We start from the raw sequence: 27,931 nt of genomic DNA, 5'->3' as shown, positions 1-27,931 counted from the left end.
AGGGAAATTGGGAATAAAACTCGTCACCATTTTAAAGGAACATTCTACACTTCTTGAATCAGAAAGAGCGCCTGGCGCGCCGGCGCAAGCGCAGAAGGCCAGCAGTCGGAGTCTCTCTCTCCGCTCACACACACGCAGGGAAAATAAACTGCGTGGGCAGCCGACACCGAGAGGGTGGCAGTGCGCTAGAGTCTGGGAAGGAGTAGCTAACTGTACATGCATCATCAGCGGGGGATCACGTAAGAAAATACAAGGTAAAGACCGTTCCCACGTCGTAGCGGGGCTAGGGACGACGTTTTGCGTGCGACTCAGCCTTCATCATTGTTTATTTGCCATGTGAAGTGTTTGTGATGCCATGCATCAGGAGGGGGAAAAAAATAAAGTTGCCGCATGTGTCTCCTCGAGAGTGATGCTATCCTCACACTTTGGAGAAAACAGAAAGATTTTGTCCCGTGAAGGGCAGGTTTGGGGGGTATGTAAGGAGTGGCTTTCGCGATGGTTTGTTTTGCAGAGCCGAAGCGTTGATGTAATTTTTTCCCGATGATTCGGGGGGGAAGGTTTTTTTTTTTTCCTCCTGTTTTCTGGGAAGTTAGTCCCCTTCTCAGTTCGTGTAGTAATTACGGCAGACTGATGTGTGCAGGCCGGAGAGGCCCCGGCAAAGTCGGCCGAACGATTGACAAGCGGCTCGTCCAATCAGGCGCCTCGAATCCGCTGCTGTCAGAGCCGGCAGCCAGTAAGCTTCTCTGAAATCGGCAAACGGGCGGAGAGTATCGGCAATGTGGGGTTTTACTTTTCCGTCTTTAAAACACCGAAATCCTGAAAATACTTTGTGTTTCTAAGAGCAACGTCCACCTTGTGCTTAGCGAGGACATGCTTTAGCACGTCCCGCTGGCTTCTCTGTGGAGTCGGAGGTGATATTTTTTTCGTGGTTGGATCCACGTTTTTGTGCACGCAGGAAACAAAACCCAGGCGGTGCTTGCAATAAAACGGTTAATCCAGTATCTTGGGTTGATCCATAAAACAGATCTTGCGGCGCCAGCGGAAGTCTCCCGACTTCGCAAACCGGACGGCACCCCGGTTTTAGAGGGGGGTTCACTCGTCCAGGAGCCCGCGGTAGTGGCATAAACAACGGGCGAGAAACGTATTGCGCGCCATTTGCGTCACTCCGCTCCCGACTTGTGCTCGGCAGCTGCAGTGATTGTCCTCCGGCTCCGCAACTTGAAATGCGAGGCTCCGGGTCAGGGCTCGGTGACACACAGCCTGCCCCACCGTCTTACAACGGCGATTTGCATTAGGGCCGAGGAACACCTCCGGTTTGCAAGCCTGGGGTCACACGTGTGCTCCTGCTTCACATGGCGCATATTGTTCTTTCCTCGGCAGTAGCTTCCCGAGAGGTTGCATCTTCAAGCCGGCAGAGAAGTGAACGCAGCGTCTTGTGTAGCTTCTTTGAAAACCTGGAGCTGACGACCAGTGCCCCCTCCTTTTCTGATTCCCAAATAATACTTTAAAATACAAAAAAAAATAGTATCTCAAAGAGTTACTTTTATTCAGGCTTTTCTACACTGAATATATCAAACGTTCTATGTGTAGCAACAAAACTAACTGCAATGCGATTTTTACGTTTATTGGCTATATTACAATATCAGTATAAAAAGCTAATAATTATTAAAACGAGTAGACAGTTGGAAAGTACACGTGACTGGATGCTCAGATTCTTACTTTAATAATACGGGAGCTGTGCCTTTAACACAGCTACATTTGTCAAACCTGTAGTTTTTAATAGTTGGCTGATAAGGTTGGTTGATAAGTTGAAGGGTTGCACTATCGTTGCTATACTATTGAAGTAATTACTAGTTTTCGACAGTGTTTCTCTTTAATGTTACGTAATGAAAAAGATGAGCAGAAGGTTCCAGATGGGATTGCAGGCTGTCTTGGACTCAAACGGTGTTAAAAATAAGGGAACTTCCCGTGTGGGTTGGTTCGTTCTTCAGTCGATTCACTCCCCTGAGCTGAAATGAAAATGCAAAGCTTTCGTTTTTAGGAAGTTGCCTGCCACCTGCTGTTATTAGATAGGAAGCTCCCCCCCTTTTCCTAAAAGGCAAAGGATAGATGCAGGATATTCTTTTAATGTTAATGTTTCTTTATTAGCCCTATACAATTTCTTGCATTAGGAATTCGTCTTTTCGCATACCCCAGCTTTTCTCCATGGAGACACAGACACACAGACAGGGAGAGAAGCTTGGGGTCAGAGTACAGGATCAGCCATTGTACGGCGCCCCTGGAGCAGTTAGGGTTAAGGGCCTTGCTCAGGGGTGCAGTAGGATTCCTCTGCCGGCTGCGGGATTTGAACCGGCAACCTTCCAGTCACAGGCACAGATCCTTAGCCACAGAGCCACCTCTCCGCCCAATTCATGCCACTGTCGAGGGCGTGTGCATGAGTTTTTTTCAGGTCCAGGACTCCGACTGCTGTTAATTAACAGCAAAGGACGTTTGGAATTGCAGAATCCAATGAAGGATGCAGTGGAATCCATTACTTGTTTATCCGATGCACTTATCCAGTACAGGGTTGTGAGGATGGGGAGGTGAGCTGGAGCCTAGCCCAGCAAGTGAAAGGAGCAAGGCAGGATACACCCTGGGTGGGATGCTTGTCCATCACAGGGCAGATACACATACTCACAACAGGGCCAGTTTTCACAGCGGCCAGTTCACCTACTCGCCGAAATGTAGTGTTTCTTACCTTTCAGCATGGAATGAACTTTCACCTGTTCCTGCATGCTGAATCGGCTCCCTGCTAGAACCCCTTCAAAGTAGAATTGAGCAAAAACCCCTGCTTCCTTCAGCACTGTGTCCCTAATCACCTTTCTGAGATATTGGTTCTTGGTAATTCCTGTTTATAGTGAAGAGTGCCACCTACTGGTCCACAGACAGCTTGCAGTAGCAACCTGGCTTTCCTTGGAGGTCTCCCATCCCAGTACTGACCAAGCCCAGCCTTGCTTAGCTTCCGACATGCAGAACGTCAATCAGTCACCTATAAATTAATCAGGAGACCTTTGAAGGAACTAGTGACGGAAAATAAGCGGCACCACATGAAATTACAGCAATGTAATGAAATAGCGGGTGAGCCCAGGAGAACTTCTGCAGGGTGGTGGAGGAAGAAGGACCGAGACCTGAGCAGAGAAAGACGTCTGCTGCTAGCAGAGCCAAAGAGATGCCACAGGGGGACTGAACAGAGGAGTGGTTATACAGCAGAGCTCTTCAGTCCTCCCCAGCTTCTGGTTCATTGCTTCATTGGTTTAGCCATGCACAGGATGATCAATCAAGCCTTCATAAATTTAAGTTACAGTTTCAACCCTTTATTGTAACTCTTCCTTGTTGCCAGTTCAAAGTGTTTGTCATGTGGTGCATTACGAAGGTGTTGCTTAACATTCCCTGAACTTGTCTGTAAACTTATTTTGGGAGCTTTTTTTCCTTCAGTAAAGCATAAGAACAGTTACAAACAAAAGTAAGTGCCATTCAACACAACTAGGCCTTATGGCCGTTAGTAGCTAAAAGATTTGTTGTATTCTGAAATAGGCCAGGATATTGGCTTCAAGAACATGGGGGGGTATTTCACACTCATTGTGTACAGAAGCACCTCCTGTTCTCATTTCTGTTTACCTCATTTTCATGCTCTTCAAGCAGTAGAGTTCAGACAGCTGAAAAAGAGGAGTTTTTTAAAATAATTTTAATGTTTAATCAACCAGTATGTGTTAATTATGATCATAACAAGAATCTTGCCTCATGCAGTAATGTAGAGTTTGTCATTGTGAATTGACTCTGAAATGACTTCAGGATATAATCAGGAACACCTCTTTACAGCTGCTTATATCAGTAGAGGCTGGTTCCCTTGAGGCCACAGGCCACGCCCACTGAAAACCTGGAAACACAACATAGTGCCCTCTGAGTGAGTCGAAGGAAAAGGCGACACCTTTGTTTTTTCGTGGGAAGTTTGTATAGATATAATCAGTTGCTGATATCACTGGTATAAAAGCCAGGAAAGCAGAATGTGTGTAAAAATGAGTCAGTGACTTCTGTCCTGATTAAACACTCATATTCTTAGCCCTGTGCTGCTTTCCTGTCTGAGCACAAACAACTCTTTAAGGTTGATAACAGGGTGGAGACTTGCTGCAGCATGCATTCCAGGTGGCTTCTTGTTCTGCAGTGTTCCCACGTGGAAAATCCCAAGATATTTCCTACATAATTAGCCATGTCTTCCTTCCCAATAACTGTGCGTGTGTTTGGGTGAAACCCCCACTCTATCCAAAAGGGTTGAGGATCGTATAGAATTAAGGCATGTGTAGTTGTCGTGTTGTAATTTAGACACAATAAAACAACACCGCTACTGAAGACTGTATACTAAACAAATTTATTATGATGACTGTGAATGCTGGAAACTGTATTTGCAATTAGGAGAATAATTTGAAATATTTGCCTAGCCATGTGGGAGGACTGAGCCCGATGTGTGTAGTTATACTGTCTTAGTACTCTATTTCTCATACCACACATAATTTATCTCTATACGCACTATATCTTTATTTTTCTGCATTTTAAATACGAGAAGACATTTATTCACATTCTAATGTCATTTCTGCATTACAGCAGTATACTGTTGAAGTGGTCAAGAGGATTTTGATGTTCAATCTTAAAACTGTTTAAAGTTGTCCTTGAGTGTTATTTTCCTTTAACAGTGCTCTGTTAAAGCTGTTAATATCTGCATCACAGCCACAACAGTGAAAGTGGACTTGAGAGTTGACTCTAAGGGTTTCTTCCTTTAAAGAGTCCCTGCAGACACTGCATCCTGTCATTCCGTAGCTCACACTCATGGGTTTAGGATGTTTTCCTCCTTATCAAAAATATTGCTGTTTGATTATGTCGACTTATTCCAAAGCAATTTCGGCTGGAGTATTTGCTATTGAGATGTAGACATTTTTGCACAGGTGAACCCCTACATTTTAACCCATCACGCAATGAAATAGGCCTAGACCCTCAATCTAAAGGCGCTGAAGTCCTTTCGAAGGGCCTTCGAGATTCGCTAGCTTCGGTTTTCTGCAGCGTCGACAGAAGAGCTTAACGTTCTGTGGTAGACATCTTGGATCCCTGATGCCTCTCAATCTTCGTCACCTTGTTGATCTTTAATTACTGCTTCTTGGCCTGTCGGCTGCCTTCTGCCTGCTTTCTTCCCACTGCATAATTGCAGAGGTGGTGTCACAGTGATGTCTAATTAAAATAGCAGGGGAGACAGGACTCTGCTGTAGGGAGTGAAGAGACAGGTCCAAGGCACGCAGTGGGAGTGTGGCAGTTTCACAAACTGAAAGCTGACTTTCACCCTGTGTGGCTGCACACGTTAGTGCTTTGTGTACTCAAGACCTGGTGCTTATGACAGTTCCACAGTGTTTGTATTTTTCCTTTACATCGGTTCAGCAATTATAACTGTCAAGCATTATATGTATAGTCAAGGACAATACCTCTCACACTTTCCTCTGATCATTACCCAATTTCCATTGTTTCTGGACAAAAAAATTATAAAATTTACTTTATATGTCATTTTTAATGGTTGCCCAAAATGTCAACGGTTTATTACAGTATATACATTTTCCAGGATGTTTCTTTTGTGCTATCTTCTGGTATGTGTAATGGTTTTTAATCTATTATTTCATGTAAAACATGGTTCTGAAGGATAGTTATCAACAGAATAGTCAAACAGTAGGCTCCTCTTGGCACAGCATGTTACTCCGTACAAGCGGTAAATAACATTAAGTTGCCAGTCATACTTTTACTTTTATATTAAAAATTCAATAGAAAAATATGAGCACAAGCTTAACAGTAATAACTGAGATCATCAACATCCAAAAGGCATTCACAGAAATTCTGTTAATTTTTTATTGTTTTTAAAAACTTAGAATTACATTACTTAGGATTTACAGACAGTGTTAAAGCTGCTAACATAAAAGCTTAAAACGTTGTAAAAAATGAATTTAGCATCTAATTAATTATTGCTCAAATTGACGTGTTAAACGAAGTAACCATGGGCTCAGATAGAATACAAACCAGGAGGGGACTGGGAGGGAGAGGCTGGGATTTGAAATACTCTCTTCAAACAGGGTGGTCTCATCCCAGGTCTTCTGTGTCTGCAGGTTTGTATACACACTCACCTCTTAATGACACAAAGCAGCACATTATTGGTGAAAGGGCACCAGTGTGCCAGCTTATTGCAGATCTTCAGGTGTTGGTGCTTTACAGAGACCTAGAAAGCTGGCAGGCACAGTGTCCCAGGCCTGGACCAACCTGCTGCTGTTTAATCCCTGCTGTGTTCTCTGTCTGATTCTCCCTTCCCTTGGCTTGCCCTGCAGTTTTGAATGTCAACAGAATGAGCAAGACACCACCAAACAGGAGGGGAATTAAGTTTGAGGTGGGAGCTCAGTTAGAGGCTCGGGACAGCCTGAAGAACTGGTGAGTTTCTCCTTTTCTCCCCCCCCCCCCCAAGTTGTTCTGAGATTTATTTCCTTTTTTCCTTTATTTGTTTTAAAAACTTTTTACACGCTAAAACTGGACTGGCGTGCGGTGGATGTCGGTGACCGACTAAAGCGCGTTTTGCCGGCTCGTGCAGGTATGCGGCGAACATCGAGAAGATCGACTACGAGGACGAGAAGGTGCTGATTCACTACAGACAGTGGAGTCACCGCTACGACGAATGGTTTGACTGGGCCAGCCCTTACCTGCGGCCCGTGGAGAGAGTCCAGCTGAGGAAGGAAGGCCTACAGGAGGACGAAGGCGTACCTGTAAGTGTGTCTCCAGAGGAGTCCCTGCGCCTCATCATGGCTGCCTCGCAGCGCCTAGATCCCTGGATTCGAAAGCAAAACCTCTCCTAAACGTCTCTTCTGCTCTGCCGTTAAGAGCAGCCATCTTCAAAAAATGTCTGCATCAGGCCCTGCGTGAAGGGAGAGGGCAGCTGGTGCTGTTTGAGACCTGCTCTCTCTTTTACAAGAACCTGCAAAAGGTCACAGACGTGAGGTAGCTATTTGGCCCATCGTCCTCGTTTCATTCCTAGGAGCGTAGTGATGAAAGAATCTACCCCTGTCTGTGAGAATTTCACAGACTCCGCTCCAAACACTTGAGAGTTCCCTCCAAACTCCCATAATCGTCTGTCTCTTGTTTTCCTGTCTTAAGTGTGCCTACACTTCATTTCCACTTGTGTTCCTGATCCCTGTGTCTCTGCTGACCTAGTTATTCCGGCCCGAATGAAGCTGGTTACTCTCCTCTGTACTGCCTCTGAATCAGCAGTATCTTTCTTGTAGCGCGGTCACCAAACTTGACACAGTGTTCCCCGTGAGAACTAACCTAACGCATCCTTATAAGGCCCACGGTTTGCCTTGAATTGTGAAATAAACTTGTTTTTATCTTCTGTCCCACGTCTGCAGGGTTTCCGGGTGAACGAAAAGGTTCTGGCAAGTTGGTCTGACTGTCGGTTCTACCCTGCCAAGGTTTTGGCTGTCAATAAAGATGGTAGGTGACTCCTGGGAAGAAGTGTGGGTTAGTCGGCACTGATTAACACCAAGAGCTACTGAACACTGTAGGGAGAGGACAGCAGAGCACAGACAGCTTTTTCCTGTTTTACCTTCCTTTAGAAAATGAAGCACATTTCTGAATTCTAACTTCTAACACTGACCCTTCTGAGGTACGAAATGATGTCAAGTTAGTATGAACATTTCTGGGGTGTCGCAAACACATGTTATATGTGCGTGTATAAGAGAAAATCCCTGCTCCAGGATGGCCACTGGGAAACATTCTCACTTATGAGAACAGCACACAGATGTAGCACAAGGCTGTATGATGTTTGTTGGCTTTAAGGTGCATGTTTTTCCAAACAATTAAGAAAAGAGTGAAGATATTATACTAGACTTAATACGTAAAATTATCTCCTGCTTTTGTCCACGTGCCTGACAGTATATAACAGTTTACGTAACAACACAGAAGTACAAAGACCCTCCTTTTATAACAATAAAGTGCCTTGTGAAAATCCATGTTTGTATTCGTCACACATTCACTCAATGTGAATTAATTTATTAAGCCTTGGGGAAATATCTGTCTCTTTAGCACAAACTAGTGGCTTCCCTTGGGCAGTACAGTTCCTCTCTATACTGTAGCTCCAAAGGAGCAGTCATGATATTAAATTGATTTGATATTGTTCAGTTGAGTAAGAAAATGGGCAGAGAGTTTATCTGGTTTTATAAACTGAAATTTAATTTCCATGTGTAGGACTCAGTTACATGTTCTTTTTATAAACATTCCTGTTAATTGGACAAAAGTGCTGCAGATGTCAGGTTTTTGTTCTTTGCCAACACACTTTGCTCTGGTGTGATTTATTGTGTTAATTAGAGACTTCACCAGTTATGGATGCATACTGAGGGTGTACTGGGATGAAATGTTAGAAGCACATCCTCCATCAGCAGCTCAAAGTGATTCAATCCTAATGTCTTTCAGCTTCTTACACTGTGAAGTTTTTTGATGGTGTTATTCAGAATGTGAAAGGGATCCATGTCAAGCCATTTCGCAGGGAGGTAAGAAGCTCCACAGTTTTTACCTTTTTCCCCGGAAAGATTTCATAAAAACTGCATAGAATCGGTGACTATACCAATTGAACATTTTTTAAATATATTGCCTTAATGCCAATATGAGAATATTTTCTCCTAACTTTAATTTTCTCTGACCTCTCAGCTTTGTTGAATTTATTTTCAGCAGTTAAAAGCTGTATAAATATCACCAGCTCACTGTCAGAGAAGTGGCTGCCCTCCTCTGTGTAGAAACCCAAGAAAGGTTAAGAATGTCAGGAAAGTTAGGTTAAGCTTGCTGGGGTGTTTTTTTTTTTCTCCCACCAGAAAAATGGAGGGAAATCCAAAATGGAAGGCAGAAACAAGGACAGGCGCCCTGTGAAAGGAGACCGGAGCACGAGGGCGGTGGCGAACGGGAGAGACCCGAGGGACAGGACCGACGCCGGGGACGCGAAGAGTAAGGAGGCGAGGCGGAGCAGGCCGGAGCCAGAGCAGGAGCCGGAGCAGGAGCGACAGGGGGACCCCGAGGACGAGGGGAAGAGAGCGAGGCGGGAGAGCGGGGACCGCGACCGCATGGCGGACAAGAGCGAGGGGCGGCGGGAGCCCAGCGCGGAGGGGGAGCCGGGGGCGGCAGAGCCGATGGAAACGGAGGGCGAAGGCGGGGAGGCAGCAGGGTGGCGACCGCAGGAAGATCAGCAGCGGCAGGCGGCGGTGGAGGCCGGGCCCGGGGGGTCTGGGGGGCAGCCCCAGGATCTCCGCCGGGAGGGGGGCGACGGGGAGCCGGCAGCCCTGAAGGAACATGCAGATAAAGACGTCGGAGGCGCAGCGGGGTCAGCCGCGGACACGCAGCCCTGTGAAGGGGACTCGGGGAGCCCTGTTCGCGGCCGGCGGAAACGAGGCCGGCCGTCCTCAGCAGGTCTGTCTGACGTCTCGGCGCGAGATGGCACATTCAGCCCGTCCAGTTTGTTTTGGAGATTACCCAAAACACGAAACCACTTGGAAATCTTTCTCTTTTTTTTAAAGAAAATCTTTTTGGCTGTATTGCTCATAGTACAAGAAATAACTTGGCCTTTCCTACCCCTGAAAGGCTGTTGACTGTAATGCAGAGTGACTTGGTTTGCCTTGGATTTTAAGCATTTTGAGTGCGTTCTTATCTATTAAATGACCTGGGTGTGAGCTATAGCAGTCGATTTTCGCTGGAACAATTGTCCAGTGCCGAGAAGCCTTTTTTAAGGAGGGTTTCAATGAAGCAGTCTTTAGTTGAAGGCTTTTGGTCTCTTTAATAGTCTTCATGAATTATAACAGTCTTAGAAATGTATTATAATGATAGTTTTCCTAAGTATTTCAAAGAGTAGTAAATGTTTCAAAAATAATTTTATTAAATAATGCCATTATTTTCAGGTTTGTTAGCAAGAAAAAAAGGCCGTATATTAATATCCTTTTAATTTTTAATTGTCCCACTATTATTCTTGCTACTGCTGTTTTATTGGTTGGTGTTTTTATTATTATGACTTTGTCACTACATATGTCACAATGATTTTTTAATATTATTATATTTTTTGATGCTTTTTTTTTTTCTTGAAGCTAAATCCCCTGAAAGCCTCCGTGGAGTACTGGAGCTGAGAAAGAGAAAAATCTCTCTGGTACCGAACACACCATCAAAGAGAACTAAGCTCGACACTGTCACAGGTACTGTATGATCTTTAAGAGCATCTGGGTCACAGAAACCAAACCGTTTACAGTTTGGGGCCACTTCAGTCAAGCTCCTGTTTAAATGCTAGGGTATTAATGAAACGTCTCTCTTTGATGAGAGGTCGTATCAGTCATGCTCCAGAATAGAGCTAATTATTAGACAAGAAATTAAAACTGGAAATTGTAATGCTGCCGAGCTTTTCAATTAAAACACTTCACTTTGTGTACTTCACTTTTTTTCACCCTTAGACCAAACAATCTTGTTTTTAAAAAAGATAACAGCGTCTCAGTTTTGTGTGCGTGGGAAGTTAATTGCTGAGCTATCCCCCCATTGGAAGTAGCCTGTATGCGCTGCACTGCTGAAAGGGAAAGGCTAGACTCCCACATCCAGGTGGTTTCGTATCGACGGCAGCAGCTCAATCTGTGTCCTGTGTGGTGTGTCCTGTTGTCTAGCGTCCAGAAAGGTGAGTCAGGACAGCAGCAGGGAGACCAACAGAAGCCGGAGAAGGTCATCCAGATTGTCTGGTGGGGGGGCCAAGCCAGAGCCCCCCCAGACCACCTCAGAAGCCCTTGAACCCAAGCTCACGTCTCAGTCCGAAAGCCAGCTTAAGGAGACCTCAACAGGTTCAGTGTTTGGATTTTGGTTGCTTCAATAGATGACTTAATAAGCAGCCCCCTGCTCTGTCTCTTCTGCGACCCGGCTAATTGTGCTTCATCTTCTGTGGCTTTGTGTCCATGCAAACGTGTTCTTACTGTTCCCTGGCCTTCCTCTCTGTAGACAACTGCAGCCAGTCGGAGCTCAAGCCTGCAACCGATTCCTCGGCTCAAGTGGAGAAACAGGAGTCTTCAAACGTCCTCCCAGAGTCCCCTGTTCTAGGGTCAAGTGATAAGGAGACACGAGAGGCTGGAGAAGGTCTGACCGAGAGCTCCAAAACATCTGGAGAAGGAGCAAGTGTCGTCGGAGAACAAGGTATGGAGTCACGAGGCGGAGGAGAACTTATTATCTTGTCAAGCGGCCTTGTGAATGAAACTGGAATAGCAGTGCTTTTTGATAAAGACTGCCTGCTGAGTGCTGACTTCTGATGTCTTTTACAAGAGACTGTTGAATTTAGAATTTAGCCTCTGCTGATGATACCTTAAGAAAGAGGGGCACTTTGGATGAATAGTAAAAGGTGACTCGGGCCAGCCTTTTCCTTTTTATAATAATTGGGCAGACTCAAAGTGATGGCTCTGTTCAGTAATGGTGTCAAGCAATAAAGCATTAGGAACAGAAACTGCAGGCTTCTGGAATGAAACCTGGGCCTTGATTATTTTTTTTTGTCTTGTGTAGCCCCTGTTGTGAGACGGCAGCCTCACCCACCAAACCCCAACAAGTACAGCAGGGAACCTTGTAAGTATCTCCTTCTCAGTCGGGAACAAGTGCGTCGGACTGGGCCCGGGCCATGAGCGGGAGACCTCTCAATGTCCTCTTGTGTCCTGGGTGTTTGTGTGCAGTGTATACAGCCATAAAGCAGTCCCCTGTGGCCCTGGACCTGGACCACAACACCTTCAAGTGCAAAGTCCCCGACTGCCACAAGTCCTTCCGGAAGGCCAAGCTGCTGCACTACCACATGAAATACTACCACGGAGTGGACAAAAGCGCTGAGAGTGACCAGAGCCCCAAGAGGAGCGTCCAGACGCGCGCCTCGGAGAAACAGGCCGCCCTGGACAGCCCCAAAAGGAGACGGACCATCTCGGCCTCGTTGCGTAAGTCAGCCCTGTTCTGAACTCGGAGGGATTGTAACCTTGCGTGTGAGGACGTCGAGAAGTGACAGCTCACTGAATATTTTCCCTCCCTCCTCTTTGAGGCCCAGGGTCAGAGTTCATACCAGCCATGTGGTTGAAGCCACTACCATGGCTTCTCTTAAGATAAGATTCTTGGATCAGTTAGCTACTAACTCTCAGTGAACTCCTCATGTTCATAGACTTCTTCCACTGGTGGGACATTCAAGGCCCAACAGCCATAACAGGTTTAACACTGTCCAGGAGGACATTTTTCCAGGCATAAAAAGATGTTTTCAAGGAGAAAACTGGTGTGTTCGGCATTTAAAAAATATTGAAACTGAAATGGCAGAGATCTAGGTCCATAAAAATCTAGAGGTTGGATTTTAAAGGGTTGCATGTGTTTAGTTGTATAGTTCTAAATGTCCCACACAAATTATGGAGCATTAATAAATCTCTTAATTGATTCTGTAGCTGACTGTCTTTACGCCTGATTGTGAAAAGATTCTGTGTTGTAGGTTTAAATGTTCAGAAGGTATACTGCCAGTATAACGCATGTATCAGTTTGTCTGATAATTGTAGCACACTGTGCATTGTTTTTTGGGGGGTTTTTGTCTCGCAGACCTCCCGTTTCACAGTCCTCACAGGACCCTGCAGTCTCCACGAGGCGATACAAAAGCTGGAAGACTAAACGAGAAGAGGAGGACGTCAGCGCCCCCTGCTGTCAACAGTTTGAATAACCACAGGCCCTCCCTGCGAGAGAAGAGCAAAGAGAACCAGATTGAGAAGTCTAACCGCAAACAGCAGGACAAGGAGAGAGAGAAGAGTGCCATTGAGGCAGGTCGGTACATGCCTGCAGTAGGACACAAGCTGCCTTCAGGATTCTCTTATTCTTTAGTTTTGTTTCCTCTTTTATATTTTACATTGTTTCTCTTTTCTGTATTTGTCAATTGAATTCAGTTCAAGCCTTATTAACCCTTGAGGGAAATGTATTTTACAGCACAGCCCAATACAACAAGGAAGACAAACATTGCCAACAGAGAAGACTGTACAGTAGTGATACAGGAGATAAGAGAGTTACTTCACATCAACCCCCAGCATCTTGATTTAGTAAAGAGTAAACCAGTATGCTGTGAAAATGTAGATGTTGAAATATTGTAATTCAATTGAAAATTTTAAACATACCGCGAGTCCTAATGATTTTTGTAATATTGATATACCCAATTTTTATTTTTTGGGGGGTTCTGAAACGTCTAGTGCCCCTTTAAAGGCTGAGGAGAGATTGTGAAGTCTGTAATTGCCGTCTTCACTTGGTACAAGTGAATCACCGTCCTTTCATGCTTTTCAGTTGTGAAAGACAAAGAGAAGGCAAGAGAGAAGAAACACAGAGATTTTCTGAGAATTAAACTGAAGAAAAAGAAGAAAAAGAAAAAGAAGTCAAAATCTGGTAAAGAAAATGCTTACGCACTTCACCTCTTTGAAGATCAGACCTTTAAAAGATGTGATGATTTTACACTGGTGTCTTCCTCTCCCTGTTCGTTTTGGCCTAGAGATTTTAATTTACCAAGGAGGTCTGTTTCCTGAAGTAAAATATCTGATGGAACACAGACACAAAACCTAAGAGACGATTGGGGAAAAACAAAATAAGGCCCCTTCATGTGCTGCTTTGATTGTAATTGTTTCCCAGGCTGGTCTGCTTTCAAACACTGACGACAGACAGGCATTAACACCAGTAAGTCAGTATCTCTGGTCTTGTGTCCCATGTCTACTTGTTGTTATCGTGGTCAGACTTGGGACACGTTGAATCTTCTGCAAGTATGATCACGTCTGTATTCTTCTGTTGGGGGAAAGCAGTTCCTTCCAAAGGAAGAGATTGGTCCGTTTTTAGATTGATGTTCAAAGGTGTTGCATCTGCGCTAGATCTGAGGCGTCAGAAAGGATTAAATGCACCCTCTCCCTAGGTAACATCAGGGTTCAGTGTTTATGTAACCCAAATCTTATGTATGTCGAAAAAAGGCTCTTTTTTAGCCATTGCGTGAATATGTACAGAGATTAACCACTCATGATCCTCGTTTCTCAGCCCAAGCTGTGTGTGCAGGTGAGGAAGGAGGGACAGGAGAGCACACTATTGTCCTGTAATGGTTAGCAGGTTTGTGTGCTGTTCACAGAGGGGGCTAGACAGCAAGGCCATGATGTAGAGAGAGAAAGGAAACTTCTCCTGGTTATCTCCAGGGAGAGAAATGAAATAACAATAAATAAAAAGAAAAGTTTGATACAATAAAGAATACCTTTACAAATATATAGTACAGTAAATTTAGTACAAAAAGTTATCCCACACTATACTGTCTAGTAATTCAAAATAAAATGAACAGGACATAATAAAATAGATTCCTTGACATCATTGCAAGTGGGTTACCCACAGTTTTCAGTGAAGAAGAGCGAGATAATGTGCCACAGTTACCACTCCTGCATGAAAGCACGGAGAGTGCAGTGTGAAACGGAGCCCTAGTGGAGACCGCAGTAGAAGGAACACTTCTAGCTCTTCCTGCATGTGAATTCAGCTTTTCTAGCTAAGGAGAGTTTCTTATGGGACCAGGGGAGGTTCAGACTTCGCCCCAGCTGAGCCTCGTGTGGCCTAGCGAGAGGATGTGCCGTCGTCTGGACCTGTGCTTGGGCCTTACGTTGTCAGGCATGAGCGCCGGCGCTGTGTTTACACTTGTTTCCATCAGTTACATTACTTAACCTGGGTACAGACAAGCTCCACAGCAATAAAAGAGCTACTTAACATGCAAGTCATGCATCAGTCCTCAGCTGGCTGGGTTTTGTTTCGGTGCCTCGTAGTGTTTATGCTTGTAGGCTTGTGGTTAGGCTCGTAGTACTGACCACTATAAACGGTTAAAGGCATACAAGATGATACATTTTTGCTGCAGTCTTAAGAAGGATCAAATGTTTTTTTTTTGAGAAATAATCTTAAGAGAATCATTAGAATGTAATAGTGAGAGGGTTAAGTTATATGAATCCTCTAATAGTAATGACATGTCTGTTCTTGACAATCCTTGGTCGTCTGGTTAAAACCGCAATATAGTTAAACCAAGTATTGATAAAAGATGTTTTGTGCACTGTCTGATAAGTGATTCTCCTGATTTGTGTCCTAAGACATGCAAAATCAGCAGTTTGGTTTTTGCATGGATCTAATATTCTTATGTTCAGTTCTCAATGTTTCCAGAGAATTTCATTTTGGTAGCCGTTCTGTCTAGGCTAGCTAGATCTCGTTTGAAACTATTTTTTTTCCGTCTGTGGCGTGGCTTGCATTTAATGACGTTCATGTTCTGCACTTTGAACTGTTTACTTATTGTGCATCTGCTTTCCCTTTGACAGAGTATACGGGTAGTGAAGAAAATATTGACATCTCTAGGGATTTCACGTCCAAGAAACTATTTGTTCAATCCCAATTGAATTTGTCTCACAAATTCCCCCTTTCACACAAACACAAGTTGTTACACAACTCCAGCCCGGGACACAACACAGAAAAGATAAAAGTGGATGGTGGGTATCATAACTTTTGTTTTGTTTTTATTTTGGTAGTAATTAGTCATTACATAAGGGACCCCACCCTAGCCTTTGTCCCTCAAAAAAAGAGAACAGAGTTAGTGATAGTCATTAAGTGCCAGAGAGCTGTTAGTATACAAAATAAGCAAGTTGGTCCAAACATCCACCATCTTGTCCAGTCACTATGCCATACAATGGACTGTGATATCAATCACATGTCTGGTGCATCACATGTCTGGTACCAGCAAGTCTTTCATACAACACATGTGTTACTGCCTAAGTGTTGCCTCATAGAAGAGCAGAACTTGGCAGATAACAAAGAATGGTTCATAGAGCCTCAACTGAATATGAGAGCAGCATTATTCAGTGGCACATGCTCAGAAATCTGAGGTGATACACTTTATTTCTGTTCCCTTTTTTTGGTCACCATATTGTGCAGCACTTTTTGGACTAAATATAGTCTGCCTGTGTGCGTAGCTGCCAGGGTGTAATAATGGGTTTGTTTGCGGAATAATTAGGTGGATCGTCTTCAAGGGGGGGTAAACTGAATTATTTCTGTTTGTACAACGGTCCTGACATTTCCAGGGCCTTTTTAACTGCATTCCTCTTCCTTAGCTCAGTGCAAGGAGAAGGAGACGTTTCACATAAGTAGTTTTGGTCCGCCGTGTGTTGTCTCGGGCTCCGCGTTCAAGTCGCTTTTCGGCGTACCCTTGTCTTTTCACCCATCGCAGACGAGGACACGCTGAGCGACTGCTCCACGGACAGCCTGCTGTGGAGCGAGGACGAGGGCAGCCAGGATGTGGACGTCATCACCAACCCCGAGGAGGAGGGTGGGCTGGCGGCACAGCGCGAGTTTGAGATCGTGCGCTGCGTCTGCGAGGCCCAGGAGGAGAACGACTTCATGATCCAGGTCGCTCGCCACTCGCCTGCTGTCGGCCGACTTTCAGTCTGTTTTAGTTATCCGAATATTTTCCTTTGGAAGGTAGAGATTTTGCATAACTGCAGTTTGCACTGGATTCTAATGAACTCTTATTCTGACTGAGTTTTTTTTTTTATTTGTGACCGGTGTTTGGCTGGTTTTATCCTTCTTAACGGTGTTAAGTGCAGTTGTGCACTTTGTTAATTGTTTTGTAGTTCCTGGTTAATTCTATCATCATGGCCATTTGGGGATGCTTTAGGGCTACACGAATGGGCTTCTCTGCCCTGAGGGTTGTCAAGTTTCTTGATACCGATAGTGAACACCAGTTCACCAAACCAAATCAGCTACTAACTGCTAAAAATAATTTATGTTTTTTTGTTCTCTGTTTGCATTTGTAACAAAATAGTATTTACTTTATGCTTTTGATTCAAGAAAATGACTTTTTATAGTCAAACTTTATGTATTTCAACACTTTACCTTAGTGACTTAGTAAGTGGGACAATAGCACCTCACAAGTAGCATGCCGATATTTTGGTGTCTCCCTCTGATGTCACAGGAACTTCAGATAGTCCTTGTGAATTGTTTCCAGGGCTTCAAAAGGAGTAATATTTTTTTTTTTACTTCACTAGGGAGCTTCTCTTTCTCCTCTTTTTCGATTCAGTCTGTAGCGCATATGTGACTTAAAAGATAACAGTGATTTTTAATGGTTGTCTTCCTTTCTTGATCGGTGTCACAGTGTGAAGAGTGCTTTTGTTGGCAACATGGGATTTGCATGGGGCTGCTGGAGGACAGCGTTCCAGAAAAGTACACCTGTTACATATGCCGAGACCCCCCAGGTAAGTCCGAGAGTGTTTCTGTATCATTCTAAACTGGGATGAAGATTAAATGAGAATAGTGGGTGGATGAGTTGGAGGGGATGACATGTGCTTCCTCGTTCTCTTCATGAGGGTTCAGGGGGTCATCGTGAACCGGAATGTAAAGACGCAATCATTAAAAAATGTCCTAAATAAAACCGGAAGTAATATTTGTCGATCCTACATTTTGAGCATCTCTAAACTATCAAATAAAAGATCTTAATATTACGTTCAAGGCTATATCATGATAGGTCTGGATTGTTTCTGGAAAGGCTGGAAATGTTTTGTAAAACGCTGTGGATTGCCGCTGAGTGTCTGTGGTTTCACCAGGATGTTGCTCTTCATAGCCAGCAACCATATCGCCACTGGAAACCCACTAAAGCTCAGCAGGTGTGAGCCTGGTCAGTACCTGGATGGTAGACCTCCTGGGAAAAACTAAGGATACTGATGGAAGAGGTGCTAGTGGGGCCAGCAGAGGGAGCTCATCCTGCGGTCTGTGTGGGTCCTAATGCCCTAGTATAGTGATGGGGACACTATACTGTAAAAAAAAAAAGGCGCCGTCCTACGGATGAGAGACATAAAACCGAGGCCCTGACTCTGTGCTCATTAAAAATCCCAGGGCGTTTCTCGAAAAGAGTAGGGGTGTAACCCCGGTGTCCTGGACAAATTTCCCATTGGCCCTTACCAATCATGGCCTCATTATAATCCCTATCTATATGTTGGCTTCATCAATCTGTTCTCCTCTCCACTAATAGCTGATGTGTGGTGAGCGTTCTGGTGCACTATGGCTGCCGTCGCATCATCCAGGTGGATGTAAGCAATTAATATTATTATTCATGCAGTCTCTCTTGTGGCTCCAGGGCAGAGGCAGAGTTTGAAGTACTGGTATGACAAAGACTGGCTGAGCACTGGCCACATGTATGGCCTGCCATTCCTGGAGGAAAACTACTCTCACCAGAACGCCAAGAAGATATCGGCCACACATCAGCTGCTAGGAGACGTGCACCGGGTGATCGAGGTGCTCAACGGCTTGCAGCTGAAGATGAGCATCCTGCAGTGAGTCCCTCACATCCTGCACCAGCTCGCCGCTGTACTGATATACCAAGTTAGGCGATTAAAAAGACCTCAATTGGTTCCCAGCAAGGGGAGGTCCAGGTGGCATTGTTGCCCACGGATCATATACTGTAAATATCACTATAGAGGAATCACATATTGTATTTGAAACACCTTTTAAAGCTTTTGTTTTTTTAGGCCTAATACTGATAAATTGCGTTTTATAAGGGTTGATCTTACCCTTTGGCTTGGTCATGGAGTGTGCTGCTGTGCAGTAAGTCTTAAACGCGTCTTACTCAAGGTCCCAAGGTCCCGCGGGTGTGTGTTTTATAGCCCTGCGACGCTGGCCTTGGAGTAGCCACCCTGGCTGCGTCTGAAATGGGAACTTGCAGTCCTAGAATCCGTGCGTGCCCTCACCACGAGAGACGCCGTCTTCCCTGTCCCGACAGAAGCCAGGCTCACCCGGACCTGAAGCTGTGGTGCCAGCCCTGGAAGCAGCTGGAGTCGCGGGAGAGGCCCTGGAGGAGGGCGGCCGTGCCCGCGCCGACACCGGCGGCGGGGGCGCCGGACGAAGGGGAGGAGCGGGAGAGGAGCCCGGAGAGGCCGTGCCGCGTGCCGTCCTTCCAGGAGTCCTACATCACCAGCGAGCACTGCTACCAGAAGCCTCGCACCTACTACCCGGCCGTGGAGCAGCGGCTGGTGGTGGAGACGCGGGGCGCCGAGCTGGGGGACAGCCTGCTGGCCCTGGAGCAGCGCTACGGCAGGAGCCCGGACACAGAGCGGGGGAAGGCTCTGGGCCAGCTGCAGCAGGAGAAGACCGCTCAGAGCAAGGTGTGGCGCCGGGCTTTCCCTTTGTGCAGTAGGCCATGACAGAAGTACGTCGATGGCTTCTCTTTTTTTTTTTGGTGCACTTAAAAGAGCCAAAGTATTTCACTTGAACGTCGGGGTGCGTGTCTTCTGTGTCAGCTTGGCCCACAACAAAAGCGCTTTATTCACTTGAACTGCTGCCATCGCACGCAGCTGCTGCCTCTTCAAGGGCTTTGCCAGTGTTAACCCGCATGGTGGCCGTGCCTTCGCGAACCTGTCTTTTTTTTTTCCGGGGTGTAATTTTCTGCTATGTGTGTGTGTGTGCGTTGTTCGTCCCGTCCGTCTTCGTGCAGGAAGCCGACGTGTCCAGGAAGAGCTGCCCGGAGAAAGGAAGTGAAGCGAAGGCAGGGGAAGAGGGGGCTGGGGGCGCGGACGGCTTCCAGCAGCAGTGGCAGATCAACCTGCTGGACCACATCGAGGCCGTGCAGGATGAGGTCACGCATAGGATGGACTTCATCGAGAGGGAGCTCGATGGTAATCTTCACCGTTGCTCAACTGTTTCTAGAAGAGCCTGTGTTGCAATTTTGGCTGGTTTTTTTTGTGAACCAGTGGGAGGTTCAGTCCATGTTGGTTTGACCTGTGAAAGATCAGACCTGATAGCACCACCCTCATACTGCACAGCAGTTTCCTTCCTCATAAACCCAAGAATGCATGGCTGTGCTATTCCATTCATCTCTGCGCTTCTGAGAGCTGTGACACTGTTTGCTTGCCCTCCTTAATCAACAGGGAAGTGGCAGTATACAGAGACTACAAGAAAGTGGCCATCATTTTATTTTATCATAGTTGCAGGCTTGGTCTAGCAAGTGTACTGCTGGAGCAGTAAACACAAGGAGCCTTTTTTCACCTTGCCCGTGTCACCTGCTAGTGGATAGTTATTAAATGTAGAATTGGCAATTATTTATTGTTATCCTCCCACCGAGTTTGAAACTGGCAGCTGTGTGATTTCATGTCTCAGCTGCAAAACCTGGAGTGACTCAAAGGTGAGAACGAGGATGTGTAGTCGATTCTCCTCCAAGCGGCCCTCCTCCAAGCCACTCTTGTTTTAACGCTTCACAAGAAACGCAGCCCTGTACCGGAGGATAGGTGCCAAATGGAGGAGCAGCACATCTATCGCCAGCTGTACTGTATGGCTGCTAGTACCCAGGAAGCTGCAGTTGTCGCTGACAGCTGACACACTGACAGCAAGTTGGCACAGACTGACTAATCCCAGAATTCCCTTGGTGGTGCATAGCCGACTGTGCACCATCGCTTGGGGAATGCTGGTCCCAGTCCGCTAGTGGCACAACCCTGGTTCGAACCTGTGAAACCTGAATCATAGAGTTCAGCATCGATCATAATCAGCACTTTTACTAGATGGGCCACTCGAGAAAGGAGCCCAGTAGAGACATTGGGACAGCCCAGCGACCTGTTATCTCTTGCAGAAATTACCATGCAACATAAAATGTCCCTTTCTGAAAACCTTGTACAAGCTGCCTAGGCTCAACAAGGTAGAGCGTCACGCCTATCCTTGCGTACATGCATGAGTGTGCAGGAACCTACATGATGAGTACTGTGATGTGTATATGACGAGAGGGCTAAAGCATGGTGAAAATTGAATTTCTTTCCCTCTCTTTGTCTCTAGTCCTGGAGAGCTGGCTGGACTACACTGGAGAGCTGGAACCCCCCGAGCCTCTGGCACGACTGCCCCAGCTGAAGCACAGGATCAAACAGCTGCTGATGGAGCTGGGGAAGGTGCAGCAGATCGCCCTCTGCTGCTCCACATGAGGAGCTGCGCCCAGCCCCATCCCCCCCTCCACAATCAAACCAGCAGCAGCCCCTGAACAGTACCACTGAGAACAGGAAGGACGCCAGGACTGAGCATGCTGGGAGATGAGCCTAGGAACAGTTTCCCAGTGAACCCACTCTCATTCCCAGCGGCAGTGCGGACAGAATTGGTGAAAGGGAAGAGCGAATTGTTTCTGCTTTAGAAATGATGAACAATAGATACAGCCATGACACCAATGACCGTAGAGGAGAACGAGATTTAATAATAGAGCGAAAAAAATAAATAAATAACCTCTGTATTAGATCCTGCGGTTTCCAGGTAACCATGTTTTCAACAGTGCAATTGTAGTTTTTGTTACAAGTTGTGAAGGGGTTCAGCATGCCTCCTGTTCTAAAACAAACAGTCTTTAGGTATAAAAGAGGTATGCCTTTTTTTTTTCAAAACCGTAAGCTTGTTATAAATGGCACTGGAGTTTGGCGGCTTCTAGTATCCATTGTGAAGCTGTGAGAGAACGTGCTAGTGGTGAAGCACCATGCAGAAAATAAGATTGTAATTAAGATATCCATTTTCTTTAGGTATTTTTAAATAAGAAACCAAGTGTAAAAGAAGGCCAATTTTTCTTAACAATTTGTATAAAACAGTGCTTTGAAAATGAATAATGGGTTAATCAAAGGCATGAGGTGAGAATTGCAAATGTAATTTATGTAATTCTTTTGTTAACATATTTGAGGGGGAATTGTACGTTTTTGAATAAATGAGGGACATACAGTAGGGTGTGTCTGTAGAACCGCAGAATTGGAATGTCATGACAGGGCCATAGGAGTGTCTCTGTGCAGCACAGTAGCACACACCACACACAGTGCATACGTGAAGCCCACATGCCTTCCTGCGTTTCAGAAAAATACTGAAGTTAATCTGTTGCAGCGGGTGTCCGGGTGAGCTGAGGTCTGTTTTTACTGGACAACTTTTGGAGCATTTTTTCCCACCTTTTCCACCCTCTCCAAACAAAGCCCTAAACTGTGTTTAAGTGGAGGACAGTTTCTCTTTGTACAGTTCCTGTATTGTCTGTTAATTCCTTGGCATATTCATGCTTTTTTTGGAGAAATTAGGAGCATATTCCGCCTTGGAGCAAACATCTTAGAAGAGTCTCGGCCATTTATAGAAAACCCCTTGAATGCAGTCCTTAGACTGCCATGTTAAAATCCATTTTATTGGGTTTTTAAAAATAAATCTTTTGTTTTTGGCTGTGATTTTCTGTCCTAGCTCTTAATGTACAGTATTCAAAAGAATGTTTTTTTTTTGTGTTTCAGTTTCTAGGCATTTGTTACTCTGCTCATTCTTATTTATTATTGATGAAAACATAAATTATTTTTGCTGTTTTTTTCTGGCGCTCTTCTGTTTTTTTCTGGTCTCTTACTGCAGTCGCTATGCATTTTATAATAAACTAATGATGAGAATCTGGCGGCAGACAGGTCGCAGAATGGAAAGAATGGAAAAAGAAAGCATTTCCCTCTGTTAGGGTTTCTGTTGCCTCCTTCCGTATTCTCCTTAACACAGACGTTTTCTTAAGAAGCAGACTAAGCTAACCCCATATCGAAGTTCTGATCAGTCCAGCTTTTCCTACGATTTCTCCGTGCATTCTCTGAGTTTGTGCACCCTCAATGCCTTTCTCATTTTTTGTAACTTGTGCTCTTAATCCTGCTTTTTTGTTCTTGGTTGTTTATTTCACGTCTGTGCTCATGAGGGAAAAGAGGTATTTATCCCCCCCCCCCCCCCCCACCCTTGCTTTATAATCAGATCCCTAGTAAGTTTGCTTTCTTGGAACCAGTCTGTTTTTTATACGTCTTTTATGAGTCCAAGTTAGAGTTGTCTTTTCTGTTGTAGATTATTATAGCCAGTAGTGGTTTCCCTGCCTATGCCTTCAACGGTTCTTCTATCTCTCCGAATGTATTGTAAACAGGGTTTATTTTTTATCTGGTATTTTCACATAACTGCTTCTCCAAAGGGTAACAGTGGTGTGTCCTGGATGGCTAAGACAAGAAAGCGAAAGTTCCTAAATGTGGCAGATTCCCTTGCCCCTGGCCACTTTTGCTGCACTGAACCCCTCTTTTCCCTTCTGAGAGATTGCGTGTGTCTGTTCATCTCCCATCAGAGCTGGGGGTGGGAGACCGTATGGGAAGCTCCGCAGATTCCTGGACGCGCTGTTACTCAGCTTAGAGTCACTACTGACAGCGGTAACGTGTCAATGAATGTGTTGCGTTCTGGACAAAAGGAAATAAACCATCTTTTTCTTAAAGCCTATTTTTGTGTGTGTTAAGTGAAAAGGCAGTGAAAAACAGGCTTGTCAAAACGTTTTTAGAATATCCTGCGTCTTTGTTTTACTACGTTGACTCCACAAGGTTGGTAGGGACAGGAAACATTTTTTACTTTTGCATCAGTGTTTTGGAAAAAAAACACAATAGGTATAGTGGCTTTCTGGTGACTAAAGGGTCAAAATATATATTTAGAATACAGAGTTTGGATTGTAAAAAAGCTAATTTGCCGATACGGGCTCAAAACCCCTCTTTTCTGGTGTCGAAAATAAATGTAGGAAGAAGTGTGAAGACAAAGTGTGTGCAAATAACCATTGTTGTTTGCACCTCACTCCACCTCCAAGCGTTTCAGTACCTGCTTGTATGTTTTGAATTCATAAAGTGCCATTCTCTGCATAGAGAGACGGAAGTCACCAGCATTTGTTCTGCCAGTGATGTCTGCTACAGTAATCTGTCATCGGCTTCCTGTTTTTGAGAGCTTTGATACCTGTGGTGGCTGGGGATGCAGGAAATAGGCTCTTTTTTTTATTCTGCAACAGGACTTTGTTTTGGCTCCAGAGTAGATGTTATGGTATGTTTTGTGAGTAATCAACAGGAGCTGCGTAATTAACGAAGCAAAACTGAAATGAATGCAAAACTTCCATTTTATTAGGTTTGGAAAATGGGGGAGAGATTGAAAAAAAAGTGATGAGTCTTTATTTTTGTTAGCTACACCTACTGAAGCGCCTGTATGTAATGCATGCAAATGCTCATTTAAACTGTAATGACGCTATCATTACCTGTTGGGGAAAAAAAGAAGAAAGAAAACCTGAAGAAGGCTCCACAGCCAAAATGTTGTGCTTTCTTTCTTCTTTTTTTCAGCATGGAATAAACCTATTTCTTGTTCCTTTGCAGCCTACGCATGCTGACGCAGCTCCCCACCTGAACTATCCTTACCTGTGTTTACATGTAGGATTTGTTGATGTATTTTTTGTGGTTGGTAAGGGTAGTACTGTATATTGTTGGATTTTGGGAAGTTTAACTTTACTCTTTTCATGGTTCTACAATATATAGTTTTGTTTTCTGTGCATTTGATCTTATTTCACTTCTAAGTGTCCTAGATTATAATCCATCCTGATTAAAGGGCTTTTGACATAAACATGGGGCTTGTTCCTCTTATGTAGCTCCTTGATCATTAGACCTTATAGCCACAGGGAGCACTATAGCATGTCTTCCTTCTATAGTCCCCAGGTAAGTTTCATTCTGGTGTCTTAATAAATTAAATCCCTTGTTTAATCAGATCAGTCAGTTAAGAAAAAATTCTCATTGACAAAGACGAGCAGAAGAGTGCCCAGTTCTCTAGTTATATGGCTAGAGAACTAGGAGTTAAGTGCTTAGTTCAGGGGTACAGCAACAACATCCTGTCTGTGATTGGAACCTGTGACCCTGATCCAGAATGTGAAGTCTCAAACATGGCTACACACGTCTGCCATCGACTGTGTCACCTTAATTTTAACTGTGTGTACACATACACAGACCTATTAATTCAATCATCTGTTTTGTACTAGCTACACATTACATATGCTGTGAGGCATGAAAAGGAACAACACCAGTATTACATCCAGTAGCATTTTTAATGTCTCTCAGTATACAAATGTGCTCGTGTTTGTGTCTGTATTTATGTATTTTGTACACTATGCATTGGACACATTAAAGAGAAGATCACTAAAGAAATACTTAACCAGGTCCCCCAGGAGACAAATCCCAAAAGAACACCACTTGGTAAGTTGGAATCAGTCAATTAGAAGAGCACATTGGGCGGAATTAACATAAATATAAGCGGGAGATTAAATAACTGTTGTGATGGCATGGCTAGGGTCAACATTCTGTCATTAATGCTGCTTTGCTATTTTCAGTAGTTGATTCCGCAGTTCTGTTTCAAAAGCCTGAACAATCCATGCCTTTGTTGCCTTCCCTTCACTTTTGCCTGGCTTGGTGTTGGCAGAAATGGCTTGTTCTTACTGTTCTTACTGTTATTACTACCGTTAACTGTTCTGTATTCTTTACTGTTGTTAAAGAAGGGTGATCGTGCTGAGTGGTGAAGAGTCAGTCCGTTAACATTCCCAGGTAGTTTTGCGAGGTGTTGGAGAAGCGCTTGCATTTGACCTCAGTGAAGGTCCCTTAATTGTATAAATTCATTTCTAATGCCATTGGGAAAACCGTAGTTTTTTGTTGGATGTACACTAGCATTGTGTTATCTCTCTTCTTTCATTCCTCAGATGTTGTATTGTTTTTTGTTGCTGCTGAAAATCTCAAATTTAGACTAAATGCTTTAGTCCATAGGGAGTGTGGTTTCACATGTTCATAGATCATTTAGTCAGACTTCATAAACGTAGAATTTAGTAGTCGTCTTTGGTCTTTTGAGTTCTTTTTATTTTTATTTTCCACTTTCTTGAAAATGCTTCAGCTTACTCAAATCCATTTATATAATAAGAATACTTTCATATACATTCCGTCTAATAGCTGCTAGAGTTGAAATCATTTTTAAGCTGTATTTTTATCAATTATTTATCATTGATATTGATCACAGTCTAAAATATTTTTACACAGTAAACAGTTTACATAGTAAAACTATTTTTCTTGCTTTTTTTTGTCTGTTATACGTTTAAAAAAAGTGTGGCTGCCTATCTGAAGATATGGGAGCTAACAGTTTGCATTTTTACTACGCTATGTTCGTGTTCGAAACACGTATACTTACTAGATTATTTAATTGTTATTAATGGTGCTAAAGTAATTTGTTAATTAGTTTCCCACTAAGTTTGTTGTCGGTTCCAATTTGTGGCAAAATTTGTGTCCAAGTTGTGTTGATTCAAAATTAGAGTTGGGTATAATAATGCCGATTTGCAGTAACTGTTGACTTCTCTCTCAATTGTCTTCATAAAACGCCCACAAAGGTGTAAGATATTTCCTTTTTAAATGCCAAAAGTGAATTTGCATCATTGGAGAACAATAAGATATTCAAATTGAAATTTCTAAAAATAATGAGGTTGATTCTTCAGCGGGACGCGACGTACTGAACGCCACATTTTTCTCATGTGTCAGACTCGCATCAGAATGAAATTAAACAATCGGCCATTTGCACAAAAGCAAACACTATCCTGTCTGAATTCATGGCTGCTGTCAGGGCTGTCCTCTGTGCTAAAATAATGCCGACGTACGTGTTTTATTTTCATCATGTGCAGATGCACAATGTTGCGTGGGTAGTGCAATATAAACGCACAGTAGCCGAAGCGGGCTGCGGACTGGTGGGGTCGTGCACATTTAACCTTCATTCACGTATGTTTTTGCCACGCTGCTTCTACAGAAGTAGAAAGTGTGTGCGCAATGCTGAGGTGACGGTGGACTACGCACACTGCTGCTATGGCAACTGAATATAACCCACAGGCAGGTGTGCAAAGAGTTGTGAAGATTCTAAGAAATGGGATCCAGCGAAATGGAGCTGTGCATCCTACGCTTCGCCCGCAGATTTCATTCCTTCATTGTCTACCTCGTTCCGACCTCCCTGTACTTCTTAAAAGGCACAAATGGAAATTAGGTCACTGCTTAGAAATCTCAACAGTCTGACAGGCCATGTTGTTTAAGCGTGCAACAGAACTTTGCTTTAAAGGAGGACAGCTCTTCAGTAAGACACCACTTGTAGGTCAACAGGCCACCTTTTCAAATTGCCCGTGGTTGAGATGCATGTTAGTCGTGTTCTATTTTTTTTAGCTAAGAACTGAAACCGCTGGTTTGTTTATACAGTGCAATGGCGTGCGATTACATCACACGTGGAGCACAAGCTCATAGGCATCGCAGGAATGGAGTGAGATTTAGTATTGCGTTAATTTAGGATGAGTACTCCCAACACTACAGATTGATTATTGCCTCAAACTACATCCACGTTAAGATCCCTTCGCTGCTCATGTGTCACATTCCGAATTGATTTTGAAGTCATCATAACTTTTATAGTGCCTAATAAACTAAGGTCTTATTAAGGAGTTGCTTAGTCCCTCCGTTGCCATCAACATGTTGATGTGTTGGTGATTCCCAAGGAACAAATGGGACTGGAGCCTTCATTATCTGTGCTCCTTTCCTCTATCGTATCTCTCCCAGTCAGCACGAGAAATACACAACCCATACGTTCTTTTAAGCCTAAAACCGGACAGCGGCCCTTCTGATCCAGGTGTCTGATTATAACTGGTGTGCATCTGTGTTTGCCAAATCAGACCTATTTGAATGCTTCAAAAGCACTTGGCATGGAACTGTATCATCCAAGAACTGCAAGACCTTAAAGCTACTTGAAAATTAAGAGCCTAGTAATGTAGTCATGTAAGATAAACCGGCGCTGCTTTAACTGTGGCTCTGGAGCCTGGGATAGTGTGGATGTTAAGCATACTGTGACTGTAGTGATAAATATCATGGGTATAAAGACTACAATCTTATACAATATGTGTTAATTATTATGTTCGTTTAGTGCCGTGTTTAGTACCTTGTCCAGGTGTTCCAGATCAGTCTGGTCTGTGATCCTACAGTGCACACTTGTTTCTGTTACC

At 44.3% G+C, this 27,931-nt stretch overlaps 1 protein-coding gene across 6 annotated transcripts; it reads left to right on the top strand.

The window, feature by feature from the left end:
- The first annotated feature begins 168 nt into the window (after positions 1–168).
- On the top strand, positions 169–23,344 carry phf20b (PHD finger protein 20, b). Of its 6 annotated transcripts, none has more exons than XM_015364866.2 (20): positions 169–254; positions 6,390–6,489; positions 6,647–6,818; positions 7,458–7,542; positions 8,521–8,597; positions 8,916–9,504; positions 10,173–10,277; positions 10,734–10,904; positions 11,059–11,250; positions 11,611–11,670; positions 11,775–12,026; positions 12,664–12,882; positions 13,390–13,488; positions 15,420–15,587; positions 16,322–16,500; positions 17,246–17,345; positions 18,224–18,419; positions 18,866–19,247; positions 19,577–19,757; positions 20,905–23,344. In XM_015364866.2, exons 2-20 carry the CDS (start codon positions 6,407–6,409, stop codon positions 21,045–21,047), a joined length of 3,453 nt encoding a protein of 1,150 aa, XP_015220352.2. In that variant the 5' UTR covers positions 169–254; positions 6,390–6,406; the 3' UTR covers positions 21,048–23,344. The 6 variants fall into 6 exon arrangements, with proteins under 6 accessions (XP_015220352.2, XP_015220350.2, XP_015220354.2 ...); XM_015364864.2 differs by having other exon boundaries at positions 18,206–18,419; XM_015364865.2 differs by lacking the exon at positions 169–254 and adding an exon at positions 329–472 and having other exon boundaries at positions 18,206–18,419.
- Positions 23,345–27,931: the final 4,587 nt, after the last annotated feature.

Source organism: Lepisosteus oculatus, chromosome 16 (assembly GCF_040954835.1).
Source record: "Lepisosteus oculatus isolate fLepOcu1 chromosome 16, fLepOcu1.hap2, whole genome shotgun sequence".
NCBI classification, from domain to species: domain Eukaryota; kingdom Metazoa; phylum Chordata; class Actinopteri; order Semionotiformes; family Lepisosteidae; genus Lepisosteus; species Lepisosteus oculatus.
The sequence above is the reverse complement of the archived record's forward strand: the minus strand, read 5'-3'. Positions and strand labels throughout refer to the sequence as shown.